This window comes from Gobio gobio (genome assembly GCF_949357685.1).
Source record: "Gobio gobio genome assembly, chromosome: 3".
Taxonomy (NCBI): Eukaryota; Metazoa; Chordata; class Actinopteri; order Cypriniformes; family Gobionidae; genus Gobio; species Gobio gobio.
In genome coordinates this window covers 35469177-35495348 of record NC_137099.1, presented here as the reverse complement: position 1 = coordinate 35495348, position 26172 = coordinate 35469177, and the positions used below count along the sequence as shown (strand labels likewise).

General features: G+C 37.3%; 1 protein-coding gene across 2 annotated transcripts in view; it reads right to left on the bottom strand.

The window, feature by feature from the left end:
- Positions 1-24266, bottom strand: part of anos1a (anosmin 1a) — a 28134-nt gene extending 3868 nt beyond the window's left edge. Inside the window, exons 1-12 of one of the 2 annotated variants that reach the window (XM_079811576.1) lie at positions 23869-24266; positions 19498-19545; positions 10911-10973; positions 9702-9924; positions 8564-8748; positions 8224-8353; positions 7874-8070; positions 4420-4561; positions 4162-4278; positions 2388-2476; positions 1722-1893; positions 100-317 (exon numbers count right to left, since the gene is read on the bottom strand). In XM_079811576.1, the coding sequence (XP_079667702.1) occupies positions 100-317; positions 1722-1893; positions 2388-2476; positions 4162-4278; positions 4420-4561; positions 7874-8070; positions 8224-8353; positions 8564-8748; positions 9702-9924; positions 10911-10973; positions 19498-19545; positions 23869-24048 (1764 nt within the window). In that variant the 5' untranslated portion in view covers positions 24049-24266. Of the gene's footprint in view, positions 1-99; positions 321-1721; positions 1894-2387; positions 2477-4161; positions 4279-4419; positions 4562-7873; positions 8071-8223; positions 8354-8563; positions 8749-9701; positions 9925-10910; positions 10974-19497; positions 19546-23868 lie in introns of both variants that reach the window. The other variant, XM_079811575.1, reaches the window with a different exon arrangement.
- Positions 24267-26172: the final 1906 nt, after the last annotated feature.

Below are 26172 nucleotides of genomic sequence, written 5' to 3'. Positions count from 1 at the left end.
CTTTGTAAGGTGTCCTTGAGTGCCATGAAAGGCGCCTTTAAATAAAATGTATAATAATAACATGAATGCTTGTGACCAATCGTTATAAATGTAACTTACTGGAGGTAGGATCTGAGACTGGGATATGAGGCTGTTGGGCAGATTATTTCTGCGGCTCTCTGTGATGACCTCTGCCCATGTGACCTGATATCCTGTGACCTGCTGTGGCGATTGAGGCATGGCCACCACCCATGAGAACAGGCCTGTCACGTTCCCCATGTAGACCGAGAATGCTGCCGTCAGGTTCTCTGCCCTGACCAGGACCTTTGGAAGAACCACTGCTGATTTGAGAAAACAAAGAATCATATAAAAAACATGAAATCATATACAAATACAAGTGATTCCACCTTGATGCTTTGCTTTCGTTTGGAACTACTTCTATGGGTTAGCTGAGAACGATTATACTGTATGAACTTACTAACTATAAGTGATTTTTTCTGTATTGATATTCATTTTGAGATTGGGTTTGGGTGCATAAAGTGAAATATGTCACAGCCACAAAACGTAAGTGACATAATATAAGTAGATTATGATATAATCTTTTATTGTTTCTTAGAAAACGAAATATTTTAACAAAACTGCCTCACTGCTTCTTAATATATAAAAATGAATGTGGTTCAACCAACATTTAGAAATATGCAGATACATTGATATATTATATATATACTGGGCCTAAAATGAATACTTAGTATATGAAACGGTGTCATTGAACGATTATATGCCAAGACTGGACTTCAAGTTCGGTGTTTGTCTGTAACATTTTTATGAATGCTAAAAATGCATGAACGTGAACAAATGTGAAAAAGCGTGAATGACGCTCGGGACAGCTGACGAGCCAGCGCTTCTTCATCATGAAAGTTTAAGCCTTGCCAATTTAAATATAACCGCAAGATAACGCGAAAGGCAGCTCATTTTGTTATTTGCGCGCTGTGTGGAAAATTTTTCACATCTTTCACGTCTTCTTGCACTTGAGCAGACAAATTCACACAAAATTATGTCAAAATCTCTGTAAACATAGTCAGTTATGTTGTATGTAAACGTAAACAGTCGAGGGAGTAAACGCATGTGTAAGTTGTCAGTATATTAGATCTGTGCATTCGCTCTTAAAATGACAGCAGACTAATATTCCTACTGTCTGTGTTTTTAATGTTAATAAAACAACAAAGGACAAATAAATCACTCACTGCTCTTGACTGAATAACTTTAATCTTAATAACTGTAATAAGGATTAATTATTAAGGATGTTTAATTTATACAGTGGAGACTATATAGCGTTATTTTACATTTGCTTACTTTGTTAAATTTCTGTACCTGAAAACTACTGTCAGTCTACCTGAAAAACCTGAAAAGTACTGTTTATTCAATTTGTCTCTTTGTTATACAATTATTTGTGCTTTTGCTTGTAATTTGATTATTTGTTCTTATTTTATTGCTGACTGTTTACTAGTAGCTATGGTATTACATTTGAAAATATAATTGTTTATTTTCACTTTGGTGTCATTCATGGCTGGTAAAAAATATTTAAAATATTTATATAGCCATTGGCAGGTGTGGCAAAAAGTTTGTTTTAGGCCCTGTATATAATACAAGATCTTGACCAAAAATGTATGCCCCTTTATAGCAATACAGTCAGCAATACAATTTTAGAAATACAATCATATTCTTTTAAATCTCAGATTCACCTGAGACTGTGGAGCAGGGGATGGGTTTGGGGCTCTTGCTCTGGATGGTAGCACAGGACGGGGTGTAGAAGGTTGTGCTTTCCGCCTGAGCTCGACTCTTTGTTCCGACAGGCTGGATGATCACCTTATACTTGCAAGAGAACTGAAGACCAGGGAGGCTAGCAAAATTCTCCTGTTCAGTGATATGAAAATAAAAATATGGTCAAAATATGGCCAACTCCACTGAAAAGAATTCAAGGAGAAATATGATGACTGATCACCTATCACCACATCCAGCATAGCTGTGGGCCACAGTGGGAAAATGCATAGTTCATGTTTTCTATATGTCAAGAATGATTAATTTTCATGCTGATAAAGATATTTCCCCCTTTTTCAATGTGTCATAGATTTTAACACGATTTCTTATTTTGTAAAAGACACAATTACATCGATGAAAATCTAAATATTAAAGATGTTTAAAAGAATACTTTGACCCATATTTCTCAGCAGTTTATTAAAGAAATCTTTCTGGAATTGGGATGTGCCTCCAAATGGAGAGTTATGCGCCATGAATGATCAATGAACACCACACGAACACTCTCCCTGGAAATTCATCTTATGTATGAGCTGTCAGAATGTGGCCTCGCACCTGTAGGGAGGACGGAAGACACATTCCTGACTGGTTACCTGGGTGATAAGCTTCTCCTGGGTTCTGGATCCATTGTGACTGCAGAATTCCGGAGACCACTGCACGCGGTAACGATTCACAGTGGGATCTGAAAAGGAGAGACAGCTAAATATGAAATGTCAGATTCCGAAATGTGATTATGGAGCACTTTGAGTGGGGAACGGAAAGTTTCTGTCGATTCGCTCCACTCGCATAGTTGCAGCGCGGCTTCCAGTCTGTGCGTTGCTTGGTGACACACATTGATGCTTTGCTTTTGGTTGGAACGATTTTTACGGGTTTGCTGAGAAGGATTATATGAACTAACTGGCCAAATTTTGACTTTTGTCTGAAAAATAAGTTATTTGATATTAATTTGTTGTTTATAGAAGTGTTACTTATCTATAGCTCAGCAATTTCACACATCCAATTGTTCTGGTGTACTGAATATCAGCAATCTTTCTTGTATGATACTGCATTTCACCCCAAAATTTTGTAATTTACTCATCCCCATGTCATTCCAAAAATGTATGCATTCCTTTCTATTGTAAAATACAAAAGAAAATATTTAGAAAAATGTCATAATGTGAGAGAGAGAGAGATAGAGCAGTGAAAACCAGCAGTGTTGTTTTTGGCTTTCATAGTATGAGCAAAAACAGCCAAAAAAATCTAAAAATCAAAATATCTTCTGCAGAAAAAAAAGTCTTTCTGGTAACAACATAATAGTGAGTAAATTATGTCAGAACTTACATTTTTGGGTGAACGATCGCTTTCAATACTTCTGAAGTTATGCTTTTGGTTCCATTTGATACAATGTACTTATTATGTACATACATAGTTTTACATTGTACTTAGTATATTAGTAATTATGTAATTACATCTGTACCTGAAGTATACCACCAAACCTGTCCCTAACCTGTATACCACCTCAGTAGCAGCAAATGTCCCAATACAACATAAACACAATATTTGATGCAAGTACATACAAGTTAAAGACCACTAATATAAAGTGTGACCATGCTGGTCATAAATATTTAAAAGCTTGGATAAGCCTTCCATTGTAATTAAACAAAATCTTTTCTTGTCTCTATCAGTTAGCCTAATGAACGGTTAAGGGTTCACTGATAAACATCAGTAATAATTCATTAAAGAGCTTACAAGTAATCAGTGCTCAGTGAAAGCTGATTTCTACAGAAATCTTTCTATGCATCCAGAGAATATGCAAAACCAAGCAAAATATGCAAAGCAAAGCAATCTTGATAATGTGCCAGACAGATCAGTATGAGATAAATCTGTGGAACATCCATTAGAGAGATTAAGGGATTTGACATGTGGCCAGTGTGAGTCTTAAGTTATTGAAATACAAAAAAAATGAAAAAGCATCCTCGTAGAGGTCAATGAGAAGATTTTGCATGGCTTGGTGTGAATGAAATGTTTTCGGTTCTATGACAGTTTTAATTTGAGAGTTTAATGTAGGATTAACTCATCACTCACTGACAGAACGAAACAGTTTAAATGTAATTTGCAGCATGCAAAGTTAAGCTGAGACATGCCTCATCTGCTCATGTTAGCACACAAACAGGTCCACACTTACTTCAATAGTACTTCTTATCTCTTGCCAAACAAAGAGCTATTGTTCTTCATTTAATTACACATATTCCGGTTCTTAACTCTTTAATAAGCACAATGTTTACATAATTACAAAGCATATCTGTGAGAGAAAGAAAGACATCCAGCACAGTAACAGAACAGGACTGCTTCCTAGATGAAAGACGTGGTCTATTGCATATGTCATACCTTTCTTTTTCCAGTAAACCCGGACCTGAAGCTGTCCATCTTGATAGAACGGAGTGCCCACGTCTAATAGATCTGACTGGGGTTTTATAAAGACCGGGCTGACTGTGGCTTCCAAATCTGAATGACATCAAATATGGGGGAGAAGTATAACGTTACAAATTCAAAACATTTACAGCTGTTTTCACAGTATTTCACAACACCCAAATGAGTGCTGTTATGTATCAAGTAAAAATGTACAGCAATTAAATAGTTTTGTACCAGATTGTCTTTGGCTTGTAGTAAACTGAAGAATGGCCTTGGAGCTCTTGAGGGGGACTTGACCCCAGTATGAAACTGCCTGCAACTCCACAGTGTAACTCCTGTTCTCTCTCAAGTCATCCAGCTCAGCATAGGTAGAGTCCTACATACACACACACACACACAAACACACACACACACGCCTGGTTCACTATCTTTGTGGGGACTCTCCGTATACGTACTGGTTTTTATCCTGTACAAACTGTATATAAAAAAGAAGAAAGAATTAAGGAAGGAACAAAGCACCTATATGAAATTAGGTAAACCCATGCGGAATTTTTAACAACCCGGTTGTCCAGAGGTGTCAAATTCATTTTAGGTCGAAATGGCACCTTATGCATGCAAGCAAATAATATTTGATTTGTTAAACCTTGATGAAGCCTAATCACAAAACGAGCATACAAAAAAACATGTGCTTTTGGACATAACCCAGAATCAATGTTAGCTTCTTCAATAACCAATATTGGGAGTAATTTACTGATTTCAGTCACCAGATACCTTATTTTTTTTACTTTGCACATTAAATAAATAGGGAATATTAATCAAAACAAAAAAGAGAGAGCGAGAAACCCACTCATTGGTCGGACCTGGATAACTTCAGTAGATTTAATATGCCTCTGGAAGCAACTGAACATGAACACAAAGTTAGGCCATCAGTTCTAAAAAGAACCATTCATTTTCTTAGTGTGAAGAACATTTTAATGATCTCAAGAACTGTTTTCTACTTTAAGAACCTTTTGTGCATTGGAAAGGCTCCATGGATGTTAAAGGTTAGATGACATCAAGTGTTGGGCTCGTTTCAATTTACAGGCCTGCTGCTCAGTCAAACTCTGACAGCATAAAATTATTATTAGTGCATTATATTTATCTAATACTTTTTCAGAGGAAACAATTTTGAAATGAACTTTTTTGCCACTAAAATGTTTTCCTTATATATTGCCATTTTGCTGTGAGCCTCTCTGACAAACGTCAAAGTGGGAAAATTAATTGAGTTGCCTTGGGAAAAGAGTCACTCGTAGGGCCGATTTTAATGATCTAAGCGCATGGTTTAAAGTGCACGGAGCAAGTGCACTTAGGGCGTGTCCGAATCCACTTTTGCTAGTAGTTTAACGACAAACGAAAAAACTGTCTAAAAGCGTTGTCCCAATTCTCTTAATGAGTAATGGGTGTGTTTTGGGTGTAACGTGCAATAAACCAATCAGAGTCTCATCTTCCAACGCAGTTGTGCTCGCGCCATGGTGGATTCGCTATTTACATGGCTATTTACAAAACTGAACACTTCTCTTGCTAGCGAGGAAACGGATCTGCTTGTGCTTGTGCAATGACGCCTGCTTGCTCGTCATTACTGCAAATAGGTTGGCTAATTCTGATACATGCAATGACTACCCATTATGACATGTAGGCATTTTTATATTTATGTAAACACAATAATAATATTTTACATTTTAATCCTTAAATTTTCATATTTAAAAATGTTTGTGTGCTGCTGCGCATCCCTGTGTGTAATAAGCAGAGTGTACGCGCATTGTGGACCCGCCTATAGGCGCATATTACTAACGCGCCCTTTAAATAACACAAAAAATACTGCGGCATTGACTTTAGACCAGGTTTTAGTTGGTCAGTGGCACAGACTATTTCAGTTGCCTCAAAATAGCCCATGGACGCAAATGCATTTGCTATTTAAACAACGTGGTGCTGGACACGAAAATGAAAACTGTGTGTGGCCGAAACTAGCAAAAAACACTTACGTCGTGCGATAGGGCCCATAGATTTAGTTTCAACGGGATTCATGCATTTGCACAAATGCTTAATGCCATACATAATTAAATATGCAATCTACAAACTACTTTTTTTATATAAATTAATACTTTCATTCAGCAAATATGCAACAAACTGACCAAAAGTTACAGTAAAGACACTGATACAAAAATGTTTCACAATATTACTGTTTATATTATATTTTTGATCAAATAAGTGACGTTTTAGTAACTAATTTCGGGAGGAGCACGTCCAGATAATTAAACCTATCTAAACAATGGAGCATGCCAGATAATGTAACCTAATCAAACCCAAGTGGAGCACCCTCAGATAATTAAACCTAATTAAACACATGTGGAGCATATCAAGCCAATGGATTTAATCAACGATAAGAGGTGTGTGTATATAAACAGCATATTCACCTTCTTTCGTTGACCGTTTTTATTTTTAGCATCCCTCCACCACCCCATCTCCTCACTTTGATTTAATAAACTCATTAGACGTCAACACAATCCATAATAAAATACAGTCTAGTTCTAGACTATTTTCATCATGGGGGGGATACTCTGGGTTCGGGCCAAATTGCGAGCCCGGAGCCCTCCCCCGGACAGCACGCCAAATACGCATAATCTTTACTCCATTTAATTTGATGTACGTGTGAACTCGTGAAATGCAGCCTTGGTGAACATCCTCTCCTTGGTGAAGAATCCTCTTTCAAATTTTTTTTTTTAAAAAAAGGTACTGACCCCGTAGCATATAATACAAAACTGATGTAGATAATAAAATATTATAGAAATATCATACCAAAGAAATAAACGAATACCATGTTTTCAGCAGTTGGGAGTTTTTCCCCCGAAATATCCCACAGGCCATATTAGATTGCCCCGCTTTAATTCAATAATATGAGATCTGATACTGTCGCTGAGTCACACGTTAATACTAATACTACTATTAATCACATAAATCATAGCAATAAAGTACGCCAAACGCAATGTTATCAGAATTGTATGCAGATTGTGTTGTAATCTTATAATCATTGAGCACATGAGTAATCTGTTTAAAATCAATCTGAAGCATTTTCTTACAGAGCCCAACACTGAAATCAATGTGGTTTGCATTTGTCTGCATTCACTCCGCAGCTATTTAAAAATATAGTTTTCTGAGGAAATTGTCCCTCAACTGACAGAGCCCTCAAAAATATAAAGGCGCAACTGCCATCTCTTGGATTCCTAAAGGAGGAAAAAATAAACTCTTCAACATGATCTCATTCAAAGAAAAACAATTCAGCTGTTATTGAGAGATTTCCTTTTCTCAAGCACAACTAGAATTGATATGCTGTTTTTGGCTGTATATCAAATGGCGCCCAGAAATGTTTGCATTTGCCAAGAGTGGTGATGCAATGCTGTACCACCCTAGTTTGGTTGTCTGAAGCCCTTGAATTTAGGGCTTGGTGTGATCAAAGGCCCAGTCCTGAGTTGTTTATCTTGCACTTATTTGCACTAAGATATCTAATTTGTTGTGGCTTGCTGAAAGAAGGGGATGGGAAGCTTAACCCTTGAGGGGTTTTGGGAACTATCCAGTATATGAGAAAATGAAATAGTGAAAGACTGAGAGAAAAAGAGAATGGGTAGAGGCATGGACAACACATAAGAATTACCCCATTTGCAGTCTGTCTCCTTTTGAGTTTGGGTGGCATTGTGTGGTCAGACCAGCTCCAGGAGAGTTTGTAATGGTTAACAGGAATGTCTAAATCTGCAGACATGCTCCAGCTAAGGCGGACAGACACAGAGCGATCTGCACCAAAGGTCATGTCGCTGACATGAAGTTCAGATGGAGCCGGGGGAGGGGCAGGATCTGAGAGGGGGTGAAATAAAGAAATACAACTTACAGTACAGACATTTCAGATCACAACGTCTAATCTAAATAACATGAGAAAGAATATTATTATTATTATCCTAAATCGGATCCTAATAGAATCCCCAATAGATTACAGTCTCTCGATCTCACCTTTAGAGGATCTGAAGTGTCTGCTGGGGGTGGTGTATCCTCTTGTTCCATGAACATTGACTGCTGCCACTCTGAACTGGTACCAGCGACCGGGTCGAATGTCTGTCAACCACACACGCTCTTCTGATGTCTACAGTACAGAACCACAGATGAATGAGTGTAGGAGTGAGCATATAAATCACTGAATGAAGTGAAGAAAGAATGACTGACTAAACAACAGTTCAAGGATCCCTAGTGAAGATAAGCATTTCATTTGTTATGATGTTTAAAAATATGTTTATATTATATTAATTTATTCTATTCTATTCTGTTCTATTCTTACACATACTTTCACACTTACCCGTGCCACAACTTGCCACTCAGTGGCTCCATCCTCACTAGGGTGGATGCCGTAGTTCCACCTCCTCTGCAGAACGTTCAGCACCGGCTCCGCTGACACATTGAACTTGGAGGACCAGCGCACTTCCAGCACACCAGACTCCAGCTCCTCAAAGACCAGCTCCTTCCTGGGCTTCAGAGGAGCACCTGAAGATCAGGGATCAGAATAGAATAGAATAGAATAGAGAATAGAATAGAATAGAATAGAATAGAATAGAATAGAATAGAATAGAATAGAATAGAATAGAATAGAATAGAATAGAATAGAATAGAATAGAATAGAATAGAATAGAATAGAATAGAATAGAATAGAATAGAATAGAATAGAATAGAATAGAAATATATAAACTTAAGAGAGAACAATCTGGATATGCCTTTGTTCTATAGTAAATCAAGTATAATGTATTTATAATGTATAGATAGACTTGCATTGCGAGGTTATATCTCGCAATTCTGACATTATAACTCACAATTGTGAGTATGTATCTAGCAATTCTGAGGAAAAAGTCAGTATTTTGACATAAAACAATTGCATTTACCTTTTTCATTTTGTATTCAGTGGTGGAATAAGCTTTATGTATTATGTAGAATGTCATTTCATACATTTTGACACGGAACAATTAAAAAAATACAATTAATAAAAATTAAAAAGCAACAGTTAAGATTTCCCCTATATTAGTGGTTCTCAATTTTTTTTTAACTTCCATGTCAAAAATTTGACAAGACAAGATTTGAAGGCTCTCTCATACCTAAACTGATATGTACCTCCAGTACTTCTGTTGTAATAAAAATAAAAACATTGTACAACTTTATTTTTAGATTAATATAATATAACTAAATTTAAGTAACTTTAAGACTTACTTACTTATTTTGGTGAGCCCCCTTTTTATCATATGCATGATGAAGTCAAAATTCTAAGATTTTTTAAATATTTGAGTGGTGTTTAATTAATAAATTAGACATTCCAGTTGAAAGGGTAAAAATGCAAAAAGGTACAATTATCAATTATTGGTATCGACCACAGCTGAGGTTAAAAATGAATTGGTAACTAGGTTAAACCAGTTTAGCTTTTTACCATCAGGTTCAGTAGCAGATCTTACCCCTGTAGAGGTTCTTAGGTGACTGGCATGTGTGTCCACAGCCATTTGGGCAGCATTTCTTCTGGGCTGAACACTCTCCGTCTTCCTCACATCCTTCCACACAGGCGGCTGCAAACCCGCTGGCTTTTTCTGGCGGCGGACAATCACCCTGTTTCACCACCATCACTGATCGCAGGAACTCACAGCTCGTCACACACTCCCCATGACGCTTGGGAAACGCATGCTGAAGAGATGCCATAATGTACAGGACCAAAGATTAACACCTGTATCTCATACCTAATAGATTTTAAGTTCATTTATGTGACATTCATTTGTCTATGGATTTTAAAACACAATTTTGTTCTCATTCTCTAACCATGTGTATGCATGTATTTGTACAAAAAACCTGTGTGCATTCTCACATAGACGTTTCACAGAAATATTGATTCATGAAACTGAAAAAAAAAAGTTAAATAAATAATGGAAACATTTATAAATTCATATTAATATAATATAATATAATATAATATAATATAATATAATATAATATAATATAATATAATATAATATAATATAATATAATATAATATAATATAATATAATATAATATAATATAATATAATATAATATAATATAATATAATATAAATGTTCATCTATCCATTCAAACCCCTTGTCATTTGTATATTGTTTTTCAGCTGGCCTTGAGAATGGCTCTCTTGTTTTTGGCACTATATTCAAAACAAGCTGATTATAACATTTCACATTTACATGAGTTGTGAATGATTTTATGCTGCTTGCTCTTATACAAGTCTAAAATGACGGATGAAGGTCCTGATCAATGCTGACAAATGAAAGAACTAATATTCATTGTTTTAAGTCCCCATTGCCCTCAACAGTGCACCTATAGCCAAAGAAACAGGAAAAGCTAGATGTTACTAGGCCAAGAGTTTTAAAATGTAGAGAAACGCCCCAATAACAGGATTCAAGACCAAAGGGAAATGTTCAAAGAGATTCTCAGACTGTTTAAAAAGAAGATCAGAGCAGAACATTATCATTTTGAACAATAGGAGACCACTTATATGGTAGCCAAATCTGTCAAGAAAAACAATGGAGGATTAATATTTGGAAAACCAGAACATCAAGGTCAGCCATTTTGTATCAGATTTTTTTCTTGTTAAGGACACATCCCAGAAACTACTAGATCTGTTAAGAATGCTGTGGTCTGTACCTCACATAAATCTCGACATGGTCCATCTTTCAACTCCCAGGAGTCTTTGCATGGCTCCAGGCACTGTGAACAGACAGAGGAGGTTTGAGTATCAGGAAGCAGTCTCAAATGACTCTGGTATCATTCTTTTTCATACAATAACAGTCAAATACGTTAGTCAAAAGCATTTGCATTGAGTAGCGATGTTACAATATACATATATTAATGATAACCATCATACTTAAAAAATAAAATATTGATATGTTAAAGCTATACTATGTAACTTTATTAGTTAAACATTTTAAATTAAAATGATGAGTGAATACATCAAAAAAACATCTTACAAACAGTGAGCCTATAATAATAATTTATATTTTAGAGTTGTTGAGACAGATTTCCCGGGAAACTGTGCGTGTTTACTAGCCTGGTCCTCCCAGACTCTTGTACATTTCATTTGTTATATACAGTCTGGCCCCTCTCCATTGACAAGCGTTAACTTCCTTGAAGGTGGGAACTCTGTTGAAGTTTAAAACTATTGGATCTGCCCAGAGTCATCACTAACGTTTGGTCGTAATGTATATCATCTCAAACTAGCGCACGGCATCAATGTCATCGTTCTCAGCCACTCCCTCTCTTCACTGATTGGACCGGTTAAAATTTGACCGGAGAAAACCAGAGAATATACCGCAATCCCAGACAGAGTTCTGAAGGAAAATTAAAATTGAGCGGAAGTACGTAGGAGGGGCGGAGCCAGGCTACGTGTTTACAGCATACCCATTAATATAGGAAAGAAGGTCTGGCTACTACTATATGCAGTTGAAGTAGCTTGAAGCCAAAACAACTATACCTCAAATCAAGAAGAGTTTGCAAGTTCGTATTCGGCTTACGAAAGAAGCGTAACGTAGCGTAAGCATTTTGCACTGCAGAGAAGCGTTACTCTTTCTACGTAAGTTGAATACGGAAGGCAGTCCGCCGGAAGCTAGATATTTGACTTTATAACGTGTTAAATATGGATATTTTTCTTACACAAACCCATCGATTCAATTCAAAAGACCTTTATTAACCCCCCAGAGCCATATGGATTACTTTTATAACGGATGGATGCACTTTTTTGGTCTTCAAATTTTGGACTGCATTCACTGCCATTAGAAGAGCCAAGAAATGTTTTAATAAAACTCTGCCTGTCATAAAATTGAACAAAGAAAAATACACAGCATGTAGCTACTACTGTACCGAGACACTCTACCCACACCAGAAAGAAATGTTAGCCAGTATGGGAGATTTTTTTGGGAAAAGGTGTGGTGTTTGACACCCCATTCTGCAGTAAGCGCAGATAAACAGTAAGATCTTTGTGTATACTTTTGTACAGTTACAGTACGTATGTGAAAGATTCTCTCTTCACCTCCCTAAAATCGCATTTAAAATGTGATTTATTGGCCAAAAGATTTTTTGCAACATTTTTATAGATATATCTTGATAGTATCGTTATTGTGAATTCTTGACACAATACTAATCTGAAGACTTCAGATGCAAAAGCCTCTTAAGTACGTCTGACGTCTTTCTTTAAAATTAGGATTTTTGTCAGGCTTTATGTATAGGTTTCTACCCAAGTACTAGTACTTCTGAATGGGCTGAGGCTGGGATTTAGCGGGTTTGAAGTGAAAGTATTTGATGAACGTATACTATGTGCGGAGAGCATTCACTCAGTATTGTTATCTCATTTTTGACCGAGGTGGCTTTTAGAGGCTTTTGCATTGGAAGTCTTCTGATGTAGGCCTAGTGACAGCCCTAGTTTTGGGTAGTTTGTTTCTGCTGATCTGAAGAGCTATGGTGGTTTGTAATCTAGCAGTTTTCTAGTTCTCAAATCGTTCAGACAAAGGTTCTTTTGACATTGTTTGTTGTTTTTGATCACACATAGGTGTCTGGAGTCTGTCATTACCTTCTCTGTAACTTGGAAGTGTCAGCGGAGACATCCCTGAATGTATTCTGATCACTGACATTTGCATTCAGCACTTAAATCACATGCCAAAATTCTTTCATTTCAGTCTCTACACCTGACTCCCTCCTTGGCTCTTTCTCCTTCTCCTTCACTCGCTCTCTCATCTTCTATTCTCCTTTCCTTAAAATTGACACTTCAATTCCTTGCATGAGTGAGCGTGGCTGCCTCTGGGGAATTCACATTTCCAATTTCATGCCACGATGAGACACAGCGGTCACTGTGGTGCTGGGGCTAAACATTGCTCTGCAGGAGCATGCTGGGGAGAGATGTGAACATTACACATTATGCTGATCTAGGAGCTGTCTTTACTCCAATGGTCACAATTTCAGAACAGCATGAATGGACCTTTACCACCACCTTGGGAAAAAACTTACACTTCCTTCCGAAGGAAAGATTCTGCAGACGTCAGTTAGAAAGTTGAGCATTAAAATGCTTGTTAATCCAGGGATTTAGTATCAGGAGGAAACGATAAGGTCGAGGCGCATTTCCGTTAGTGTGTTAGTGTGTGTGTGTGTGTGTGTGTTGTTAAATATATGTGTGTTTGTGTTGGGGGAACTGAGGTTATCCTGGGGCAATGTTTCTGAGTGAGAATGAGAGTGGGAAACACATTTATCTGGGAGGGCAGTAAAAATGCACACCTTTTAAAGACGGCGCGGGCTTGGGGTGGTGCAGTCGTCGGAAACTATGAATAATGGGAGAGGCACAGGGGCAGTTAGAGGCAGCAGAGGAGGCAGTTTTATGGAGCTCAGAGTGGCCAGAGCCCTGCTGAGATCGCCTGAAGCTTGTGTGCTCTAACACACGAAACGCTGTCTCAGAGTCGCCTGTGCAGCTGAGAGAATTATGCTTCGCCTGCTTCTGTTTCCCATGCACACAAATAATATAAACTCATCATGCTCACCACATTATGCCACATTAAATAAAACAAACATTGCATGATTGAAGATTAATGTACTTATAATACAGTTTGTACTAAATATTTACTGCATGTTTATCATTTGCAATAGGTGTCATACATAAAGAAACTAGTATTAAATGACTGGTGAATTTTTGTGTCCAGGTCCATTCATTTATCCTTTTATTTTCTTTTATTTAATTATACTTTTGAATCAAATCAATTTAGCTGTATACTATTGAATGAGATCACAGAATAAGTGCATTGAATTGAGCTAAAATAATGACAATATTGCAACACTGACACTGTTTTCCCTGTTCACTGTAAAGCTTCTTTGAAACAATATGTGTTACATAAAGCGCTATGTAAATACATGTATTTGTTTATTTCTCCTAATATCATAATGAAGCATAATGCCTTCCTTGAAAAGGAAACCTAATTAAGTAGTTTTTTGTTTTAACAATAGTATAAGAACAATTGTATCATTACTTCTAAGAAACATTTGAATAAAACTGCTTCACTTAATGTTTAAAAGACTTTTGTCTGCCTAATCACGGTCACGAGCGGCCAACAAAGTCATGTGGTACAACCAGGAAAAGCATTTGCAGGAAAAAACAAACCAAAAAAACAAAGCCAGTAATACTCTTAAAATATATATTTTTAAAAACACGTAATAATATTTTTGAATGAATAATTTTCTACAAATGTATACATATTTGTAAAATATAATACTATTTCATTAGAAAAAATAATTTTAAAACGTTTTTAAAATTAATTATTAGGATATGTACATTCACTTCAATACAGTGTTATTTCCTTTTACTTGAAGTTTACACAATGTTGCATTTTTAGAGTCATTCAATTAAAACTTTTAACGAAAATAGTATAAATGTTTTTTCAAAATGTTTTCCTTTTCTTTATTATATACTCATTATCATGGACACATTATTCGTTCACACATAAATTATTAACATAATTATTAACTTTGACATGTATTATTTACTATAAGACTTAGTCTGCCCTTAAAAACTGTCCTACATTGATTATGCAGCAGCATATGTGATAGATGTGATATATGATGCAGTCTATTGATAAACACCCTAGTCTCCTCGCTCAATACTCTGCAGGTAATGCATTTTTGTCGATGTAGGGAAATTACCTTTTAGGCTCCTACCCACATATTTTATAATTGATCAGATATTATTCATATTGTATATGACAAGTAGATTCATTGGCCTCTTTATAAACTACATTTTCATTCAGCCTCACCCTTAAACCTCAACCATTGTAAACAATAGCTTGTTCTGAGGAACGCCACATTCACAACCCTAGTCTCATTTATCAGTCTCTCATATACAGCCCTCAATGGCCCTTTGTGTAACGGCTCTTTATGATGCATTGCATGTTGGTGGAAAAAGCACAGCATAGATCTAAGCTATAAATCACTTAAAGTATTTCAATCCAATCGCTTTCACCTTTCTAAAGCCACCTTTTGGCTTGTGCCAAACCCACTCCGCTTTTGTCCGTGAGGCACCTGTAATCTCCATGAAAGCGCTCGCTCCCAGTATCTTTATTGTACCCCAGCGCCAGTTAGTTTTCCGCCCCATTTCAGTCTCAAATCAAGCATTCTCTTCCACCGTACAAAATAAAGGTTATTTAAGAGCTGCAGACATGGAGATTGAGCTGAGAAGAAGCCTTGGGTGAGTTCCAGTTCAGCTAAGACGCATTGCCCTTGAACAAACAGCACACACCGAGAAACAGCTATGCGAGTTTTGTACTTTTCAGCATTTCGTAAAAAAATAAGACCTCTTTCTTTTGAATGAAGTGGTAAAATGTGAGACTGCTCCCTCCATACTGTCACAATTATATTCAGTTTAGTTTGGTTTTCTGTCCTGGTGTTCATTTCCTGTCTGCGTGTCTGATGTGTTGCTATGGTTTCTGATGTGATTGTATTATCCTGTTCAGCTGTGTTCACCTCTTTAACCTGTGTATTTAAGCCAGAGCTTTCCCTATCTGATCTTTTTTCCCCTCATCTCAAGAAACATCTGCATACACACGAAACCACTGAAACCGACTCAAAACGATGTAGTATACATGCCAGACCAGTATGTGGCACTGTAATTCTGCCACATAAATATACTAAAAACGGAGTTGTGGCCAGAAGGGATACAGCAATGGTTGGAAGTGAGGTGAAATCTCACGATAAAATAACAATAAATAAATTTGCTACTTACCAGATTGTGTTTTATTAACGCCTACACCTATTCCAACCCTAAACCTACCCTTGCAATAATGCAAATACAGTAGCAAAATTGATGTGCGCATGCCCAGTGGCCCTAGCTCTAACCCTTCTAGTCTTTACCGCGCGGGACGTGGTGTGATGACATCACCGTTTCACAAAATATACGGATTGGCTGTACATCACATCTAACACAAGGGTGTCGGTTTCAGATTTGTCCACACTGGCACCCGGTTTCAAAAAATACCGGTTTCAGACTCCTAAAACGGCGGATCCATCTGGACGAACGCTGATATGATACAAAAATTGTACGTATACAGCTAAACGCGTTTCCATGTGGACGGGGCCTAAGTTCCGGTGTTTGAATCCTCATTTGTTGGGTATTGTCAGTTTTACATGATTGTACTACTTTGCCTGTTCTGTGAATATTCTGTGAATATTTACTATTAAAGACTGTTTAGTATCTTTATCATCGTGCTTTGGACTTCCACGCGTGTGACACATACACTCTTAAAAATAAGTAAAGGTTCTTTAGTAGCACTGATGGTTCCATAGAGAACCTTTAACATGCATAGAACTTTTCCATTGCACACATACTGCAAAAAAGATTCTTTGGATTATTAAAATGTTCTTTAGACGAAGAAAAAAAATGGTTCTTGTAAGAATTGATCACTAAAAAGGTTCTTTGGGAAACCAACAATGGTTGTTCTATGGCATGCGCAACCAACAAATAAACCCTTTTGGAATCTTTATTTTTGAGAGTGTAAGTGAGTCTGGAGAATGCTTGCTTTGGGTGTTTAATGCTGGGTGGAATGCAAGAATCCCACCCATGCCTGGACCCAACATTTGGACAAATTGCAGTTGCTTTAAGGAGGTTCCAAGCGTTGTTTAATCTACCACTGAGACACTCACTTTGCCAGCCTCAGCAAATTATGTATAGAGCAACTGTAATTGAAATCTTGCCCATGTCATGAAAATTGCTGGCACTCTCAGTTTTGCAATTGCATTGGTGCCACGGCACTAATACTTGAACCAGCAATTAAACTGGAGGGTAAGAGAACTGTCAAGGCACACTAATTATTTCGCTGGCATTTGAATATGAAATGCCTAAAGGCCACTTCCTGCAGAAGCCTAATAATATTCAAGAGCAGATCTTTGATTTGAGGGCCGTCGGTGTACTTTAACATTTGTAGATATCGTTCGAAAACTGAGGAATTGGTGTATGTAGTTCTAGCATGCTAATCGCTTTGAAGAGTACTTCAGTGAAGAGCTTTCCAAGTGCTGTCTGAGTATAGAGCTATTATGAATCAAAAAGAGCCGACGAGAGGAGACCACTGGGTTAAAAGTCAGTTTGAGGCAAGCAGGCTAAACAAGAAGCATTAAGTTAACTGCCTATTTTGGAAGCTAACTAGCTTCTGAGCAGGAACATCTAAGACATTTAAGTTCCAAGATGGCATTCTCAATCACAAGTCTAGTTTGTAAACACTCTATTAGGAGTATCAATGGATGTTTGTGTGCTCACGCTGAATGCAAATGCTAGTTCTGGAATGTGTAAACAAGGTCAGGAAAACAAAAGCTACAGTCTGCTTTGTGCATGTACTGTAAGCAGTGATATGATACATCTCTTTAATTAGATGCGCACAGCCGCACACTTTGTAGTGAGATTGAAGAATTGGTTACGTTTAGAGGCCTGTTCACCTGAATGTGGCATGAAAGCCAACAGGAGTGAACACAGTCTGTATTTCAATCGCAAACCACGGATGTTATGCAAGGATCTTATCCCTGGAGATTGATAAACAAGTTTAGCTTTATCAAAGCCATGATTCCCATGAGCCATATTTCAATAAGAGATTATTGACACACATTTCAATGTACTAGTAGGAGCAAACCATTTCTAATTAGAAACAAAAAGCTTTTATTTTTTGAATCGAGGAAACTATTAAATGAGGCACTCATGCATTTAGACTGATGTAGATGAGTCTGCATTGTAAGGATAGGTCAGGGTGGTTAGCACGAGACTAGTGGATTAGTGAACTAATTTATCTGGATTGTTTTCTTTTTTTCAGATTTAATATTTTTAGCTGCGATGCTTTCAAAGGGATGGATTAAAAGATTTTGGTTTTGGAAGAAGAAGAAATTATTTTTGACAGTGTGTTGCGCGGCTGTAATTGAACTTTTAAAATAGCTGTAATTGCTATTTTGCTTTGAAACATGCTAAAAGTGAGTCTTCTCATCCTCTTTAAAAACACAGCAACTCATTTAATGTTCCCTTAAAGCGATAGAGAGAGCTTGTGTAAAATATTAATGAAATTCTCGATAACATCAAACAAACAAGAAACATACTTGTTGAAAAGCTGCACACTCAGAAAACCCACAGACTAACTGATCGTGACAATATGTAATTTTGCACATACATGGCATTATTTAGTTACAGTATTACTAAACGCATTATTCTTGAGTTTTAAAAGCACATTTTCCTGAAGCTTTTGGACTTCTTACAGAACGTGGATCCTGTATAATGAGCAGCGAGAGTTTAAAAGGCATTGTCCTCGTTTGAAGCCAATGGAAGAAAGTCTCTGGAGAACGCAGTAAAAATCCATGAGCCAGTTGGCCAAATGTTTTCATGGATCGTAGAAGAGAGGTCAAAACCCTGGCTGTTCCAGTGAACTTACCCCGAGGGTGATATGAAAACACGTGCTGCACTCTTTCCAACCATATGCACACATACATCAATGCATTAAAGATCTCAAATCCTTAAAGCCGCCCCTCAAGCCACGAAAAGTCTGCTTAGGCGCTTAACTGTAACATGCACAATCATGAACTGTTTTGAAATAGTTCAAACCGTCCAGATGTGCATTCAAGAGCGTTTTCTGTGGACTGTCATTGTGCGGACTGCAATAGCTGGTTGATATGTAAAGGAATGCAAGCACAGAGCATTGAAAGGAAAGCAGCCCTCATCTTGAACAATACATCAAAGGGAGCTTTACATAATACCACAGTGAAATGTGTGGAAAATCTGCATTGGCAACATGTCAGCTCTATTCCCCCTGCGCTACCGGCATATTATTGTTATTTAATGACTAGGCTGCTAGAGCATGTTAATGTCCTCATTAAGAAAAGTGGGTTGAGTTCTTTACTGAAATTAGCATTTTGCCTTGAAGTGAAAAAGAAAAATAACACTGGCTGTATAATATCATGTGAATCAAAACACATAGCCTTTCAACTCCATTTGTATCAGTCTCATTACAGATGTGACCTCTAGCTTTGCTAGTGAATCATAATCTCATTTCTGTACGACAACCAGCTAGCACGGATATAATAGTCCAAGGCGATAGCTGACAAATACAGTAGCTTTTACGATGATGTATGATGTCATTACGGGAGGTGCACAGGCATACCAATGTTTTACAGTGATAGATCTGTGTTGGCTTTTATGTCAAGCTGCTGTGAAATGCTGTGTAATTTTGACAGAAATTACCTTTGCACACTGTTTATGGCTCTGACACCATCCAAGGGATCCATTACTCTGCGGACAGAAGAGACAGATGGAATTGCGTGTCAGAAAGCTGTAATCACCAGTCACATCAAACAGGCTCATTCGAATCGTGTTATTTTTATGTGCCCCTGCTGAGCGGAGAGGCTTTAAAAAGGAAATTTCCTATTATGAACGCATTAGTCTTATTTAAAAACACTGCCCTGACTACGACAATGTAAAATTGCTCATAAACCAGAACAGTCAGTCTACATCCCCTCCCTTATTAAAACACTAGCTAGGGCACCTGAGCACAGAAACATCAGAAATCACTCATCAGCACCTGGAATCACACAACTTGTTTGCATAGCAGATCTTGGAATGTCACGTAGCGTGTCAGGAATCGCCAAAGCGTTTCGCTTATCTGAATAACAACGAGTTGTTTTAAGCTTATATGCAGCAGAGTTTGATTGACAGACCACAGGATAACGCCCCTGGCCAGTCTTCAGAATAATAGTTATTGAATAGCGCAATAACAAAGAAAGGATAAAACCTTTATGATGCACTGTATATTTTATTGCGCATGGTGGGGACTCTAAAGTAACCACAATATTATCACTGCCAGATCTTGCGACTACGCCACTATGGGGAATAGAGCTAAACAAATCTATTTTGGCCTGTGGTGGGATCAATGGATCAAGCCAGCAGCATTAGCATGGTTAGTTCACATGCACATTATGCTTGTGCTCAAATCAGAGCCGCACAACACTATTCTCATTACTAAATATATGACACATATTTGAACAGTTATTGGGTCAATGACATATAAGAGCGTACATGATAATAAAAAGCGTTCTCTTAGAAATGTATTACTTTGTGCTCATGTTGGTCCTCTATGTTTTTTGGGGTTTTTTTATATACATTTATAACAATTTCAAGAAATTTTACACTAAATGACACTAAAATGTCATGTAATGTAATCATCAATTAAAAAATTAAATATAATTTTCTTACACATTGAATACACACGTGTGAACACAAAAGAGACAATATTTTTTAACAACTTTATTAATCACTTTATAAATATCATTACATTTTTTAACGGAAGTTGCACCGCATGACATTTTACAACAATTTCTGAAATCTCTATGATATCTTTTCTAAGTTTCTTTGCCTGTGTTTCTTCATATTGGTTGGACCACAAGACTTTGTTGGTCGCTCCACATGACTGATTTTGCAGACAAATGTTTTTCAAATATTAATGATTTCTGTTTTTTAAAATGTCCTTTTTATTAGGATTTTTCTTTGTTTGTGATATCAGAACAGTTCCATCACCCTGACATGTTTTACTTTATTATTTTTAAAAATATTTTTAAAAATAATTTTAAATCAGAAAAAAAAGTAAAATATAATTTGTATTGCCCATTTCTTATATCTTAATTAATTGTATACTATTCTTAATAATAAAGTACTAAAACATGGGCCCTAACCACCATAGACATTGAATAATTAAAAATAATTGTGATATTCTTGATGTTGCTCTGCTGCACTCCATTATGCACCGCTCTGTTTGTTAGGATGACAGAACATTTTAAAAAGTTATATTTTTTGGCTGGTCTGCCTCCATGGTCTAACAGAGCTTGTCCATGTCAAAATGATTGAGACGGCCAATCAAATCAAATCAAATCAAGGCGTTCACAGAAGATGAGTGCGAATTCCAACAAGACGCTTTTGTTTTAATGGTGAAAAAGTGTGTGGTAAGATACAAGTAGCTAAACATTTAATATTTGACAACTGTTTTATGATAGAAACTACTCAGCTGTTTTATCAAATGTATCCATTTTGAATTGAAAATATGCTATCATTTACATGATTCGCGTAATTTGAATGTGAATGTGATGAGGTTTGCGCGTTTTCGAGACATTAGACATACAAATAAGACTGAATGTGTGCATATTTTTAAAAACCTTTTTATTTCTTTTTTCTTTATTCCCTGAAATCCCTTTTAATCCTTTAGATAAAAAGACTCCCCACCCCCTCTGGAAAAATGTTCCCCCCCAATATTCAAGACATGGTTATGGCCTTGACTAAAACTGTACTTTTAAATAACTATTGGTTCCTGGGGAAAACTAAAGATATAGTGAAACAAAGACTGATGCTCAAATAAACAATGGCAGTCAAACAGGATATTGAGACAGCTGAAAGATTTGTGCATTTCTGCGTAACTGTCTGCATAACGCTGACAGATCAGACTTCTCTGAACCACATCAAATGCTCTCTAATTTCCCATAATCATTAATCATAAGTGATAGCTCCTCATAGCTCGATGTTATGCCTCGACACAGCATAACTTGACATTCAGCTCGGCCCATTCAAATTAACCCATGACCCCCGGTCTCCATTTGATACTAGAGGAAGGGGGATAATTGCCAAAATGGCCTCCCCCCCCTCGGGAGACAGAGTAAGTGGGCTTTAGGGATGTGGACACGAAGACAATGATCGGCAGATATGAAAAGCATTCATTCTGGTTTAGTCCCTGCTCGGACAGCAGAATGAAGGCAGCTGTTCAGGAACACTAGCTGCTGTTTGAGTCGGAGTGCTCTGGAACGCTTTGAACGCATTGTGGAATCGGTGCTGAGACAATGACGAGCTTCTAGACCAGTGTCTAATTTGATAGCATCTCCAGATGGACAGCTTGCTGTAGAATAAAGCATTTGATAAAAGAGACTGATGTGCATAGCTTCCTTCTGCAGTGATGTCTGGCTCAGATAACAACAAGGCCGTCACTGTGATGAGCAGACAGGGCATTTGAAGATAGGAGATGATTTAATTTGAATGATATATAGATCTGGATGATTTGTATTGGGGGCTTTTGAATGGACATTGGGCTTTTTAATTGCATGCATTGTACTCAGTACATGTTTGCTCATGTTGATGCATTATATGTGTCAAAAACACCTTTAGGTTATTATTGTGGAATAATATAGCCTATTCGTGAAAGGAATTCATGAAATTCCAGTGTGGAGATCCAGTGTGGAATTCATGAAATAAGAAAGGAAAAATACTTTTGATGCTGAATAATGTTTGACACTCATCAAATCAAATTCTTTAACATTACACATTGATCAAAATTCCTGCAGTGTTACAGAATTGCTCTATTATTCGTATTAAAGGTTGGCAAAAGAATTGTAAATGAATTTGGCTAGCTGTCTATTTCTGGGTCGGATGTCGGTTCAAACGCATGATAAAGATCAGGAAGGACATGAGGATGAATATAATCACAGTAACAAGGGAGTTTGTTGACAGCAGACAAAAAGTGCAGACACACGCACAAAGATCCCCCTCCACATGCCTATGTGCAGATACAAACATATAAGGCAGGAAGTCTCTCAAGCTCACTCCTCTTCTACACCCCCACCCCAAACCCTCCCACGGTCTGTCATAACCAACATAAACAGAGAAGCAAGTAACTTTAAACTTCTAATGAAAACCCCAACCGCAGTGTTGAGACTGAGGCTGGCAGAGATTTGTACAGTTGTGTCTCCAGTTTTCCAATTCTATGCATCCGTTTGTTTACAGACAGAACTCCTCTGGGTGAATGGATGAGCTGATGAGTGAGTTTGCTTGTGTTAAGGTATAGCACTAAAAATAACTGTCATTTAACTAACAAAAGTATTTGATTAGGTGTAGAGTGATGGTACATTTACACATTAACATTTCTCTATCAAACAGAAATGAGACAACAAGCCACTGAATGGTCTATTTGGAGTTTTAAATATTAAAATGAATCAATCATTTATTACAATTATTATTAGATCAACCAAATATCGGTTTGATTACATTTTTACAGTAAAAAAGGTCACCCAACAACAAAGGTTCATATAGGTAAAGTAGCTTGATATGATTTCTATATTTTTACAGTCTTCCTGGCCATTTCGATGAATTTGACACTATTTAGAGCTCAAATAAATATAATGGCAATAATATTAAAACATAATAATGCATATTATGTTTTTATTAAATGTAGTAGGCTACTGCTGGTTATTTACTTATTGAGTCATAGGAAGAATAAATAGTCTACAATAGCATCACTAATATCAATAACGTGAATAACAGCAATAAAATAAAGCTAAACGATTTGTATCTGTTGTGAGGGGGGGAAACAATATGTTAATTTATAATATACCCTAAGTCTAGTTTAATGAAGTTCAATATAAGTTTAGTAATAATGAAGTATGTTATTTTATAAATAAGGCAGGGTAAAAAGGCACTTATTCATTTACAAGTGAATGACTGTCTTATCCAGTACAGTTGAGTACAACACTCAATAAATATGTATTGATTTAAATATTTACTTATAACTCTTTTCTTACTTACCTGGAAATGTCTTGGAGAGAGCGCGATGCGCGTGCTATGAAGGCTCAGGCACCTGGCGGCGCACCTCGTACGGAAAATACTGCCAAGAGCTGAAGACGAGTCCTGCCTCCTCATTACTACAAACCCGCTGTTTAATAACAGTATAATCCCAATGCACAAACCGAAAAGCGCGTCGCGCATCTTGACGAACGGAAAGTGCTCTGTTGAACCGTCAGCTGAAGAGCTTGAAAGTAAAAGTGGATGTGTGGCGGCGCTTGATGCAAATAATGAAAGTTCAATGAGCGCGTGTGGGCGGGGCCTCCGCAGAGACGCGCGCTGCTATTGGACAGACATTGCGCCCGTGAGACGCGCGGGATCAGGTGCACCGACCGCACGCAGCAGCTGTTCAGGGAAGATACACAGCTTAATGCTCTCTGTGGACTGCTCACTTCATGGCTGAACACAACACAACTGTTTGGTTGGGACATAAAACGTTTCAAAATGCTGTGGGTAGCAATAGTGAAATTAGTTGGCCTATTCATTTTAAAATAAAACATTACATCAACCTTACATTAAACATCAGGATACATCAGCTTGTTTGTTTATGTTGATTTGTCCATCTCAAACTAATAAGCATTAATAATTTGCCGTTGCTGCCATCTTTTGGTGACAGATGACAAGCAGACAACAAAATAGCACCGTTTTCTTGCATTGAGGCAGAAATGGTCCACATTTAATTGACCCCACTTAACTAGCCTACAATGTACTAACATTTCAATTAATCATTTGATATAATGCAGTTATTGAATACACATGTTTTACATTGTACTTATATTAAAACAATACCTCATGTAATTAATTTCTAATAACTACACTGTTAACCCGCCTTCCCTTACACCGTAACCCACCCTTAAACATAACCGTACCACCAAACCTGTGCCAAACCTTACCCGTATCCCACCTCAGTAGCAGTAAGTGTTTTGCAATACAACATGAACACAATAAGTTGGCTACACTGAACCTATCAATTTATCGTATAAAGTCTGACCAGGCCATCATTTTTTTGCCCATGACTTTCTCACCCAATGTAGCCTACTAGATTCATTTTTTACCAGGGCTTTTAAAATCTCAGCCAGCATGCCATCCAATGCGCACATTTTCCACTCTGTCTGTGTTGTTGAAATGCAGCTGTGCACGTGTGTGTCCGATAGAAACCCCAAAGCATCATGGGCCAAACCCTGAGCACATCTGGAGGGGAGCAGGAAGCATCCAGGGAACCCCACAACTATTAAAAGGTTTCACTGGTAGCTGAGAACAACAACAGTTTTATATGCGGAGCGTTTAAAACGACCACTAACGTATACCACAAGGTATCTCTAAACATTCTGGCACTGGTCCCTCGCCCAAGGAATGGAGAAAATATGACGTGTTGGAAATATTGAACAAAATGATGTGCTTTTTCACTCTGTCATGCGAGCTGCTGTAATGGATTGGGCTTCACAAGGGAGATCCCAGGGTGTTAACGAGACGCCCGTCCTCCTCCCTACTGGGTTTTATGAAGTAGCGAAGCTTCCTGGTGTTGTGGCAGCTGTGCTGGCAGCAATTTGGAGGACCTTTTTTTTTTTTTACAGGTGAATTACAATGGCTTCCTTTAGCAGACTGAGCTGACATCAAGTTAGTGGTAATTATCAACATCTGATTACTAATCTCATGCTGTGTAATACTGGGTGCGTCACAATCAGCTTACTAGCTCCCTATGAATCAGTACACATGTGTACATGTGTCCTGAACTACACATTGGGTCTTTCCCAACACCCACACTTGCGGTCTTTGAATTTGACAACTTACATGACATATTTCCTGTATTTGGCCCAAGTGTTCAAGTGGACATGAAGACCATAAGTGTACATGCAGTTCAAGTAAAGTTTTATAATATAATGTTTCTTCAGTAGTCCCAATATGTAACAGATGACACTATTTAATTCTGATGCTTCCAATTAAGTGACAAAAAAAAAGTTTTACAAAATACACATCTGCACCAATAATATGTGCAACAATTTGTGTTTTACAACTACTAATTAATTAAACTTACATTGGAAAGTTTTCCTTTAAATCTTGCAATTTTGGGATGAGTTTCTGAGAGAGATGAATGGTGTGATTTTTTGAGCTTTGACATTTTTCAGACATGGGACAGTCTTACACACTTCCTGTCAAGTGCACACCCTCTCAAGACTGCAAGTGTCGTTAATGGAACAGCTTGCGTTGTAATATCTTTCTGACTTTTTATTTTATTTTAATTATGCTGTTTAAAGTACATTTTGAAAG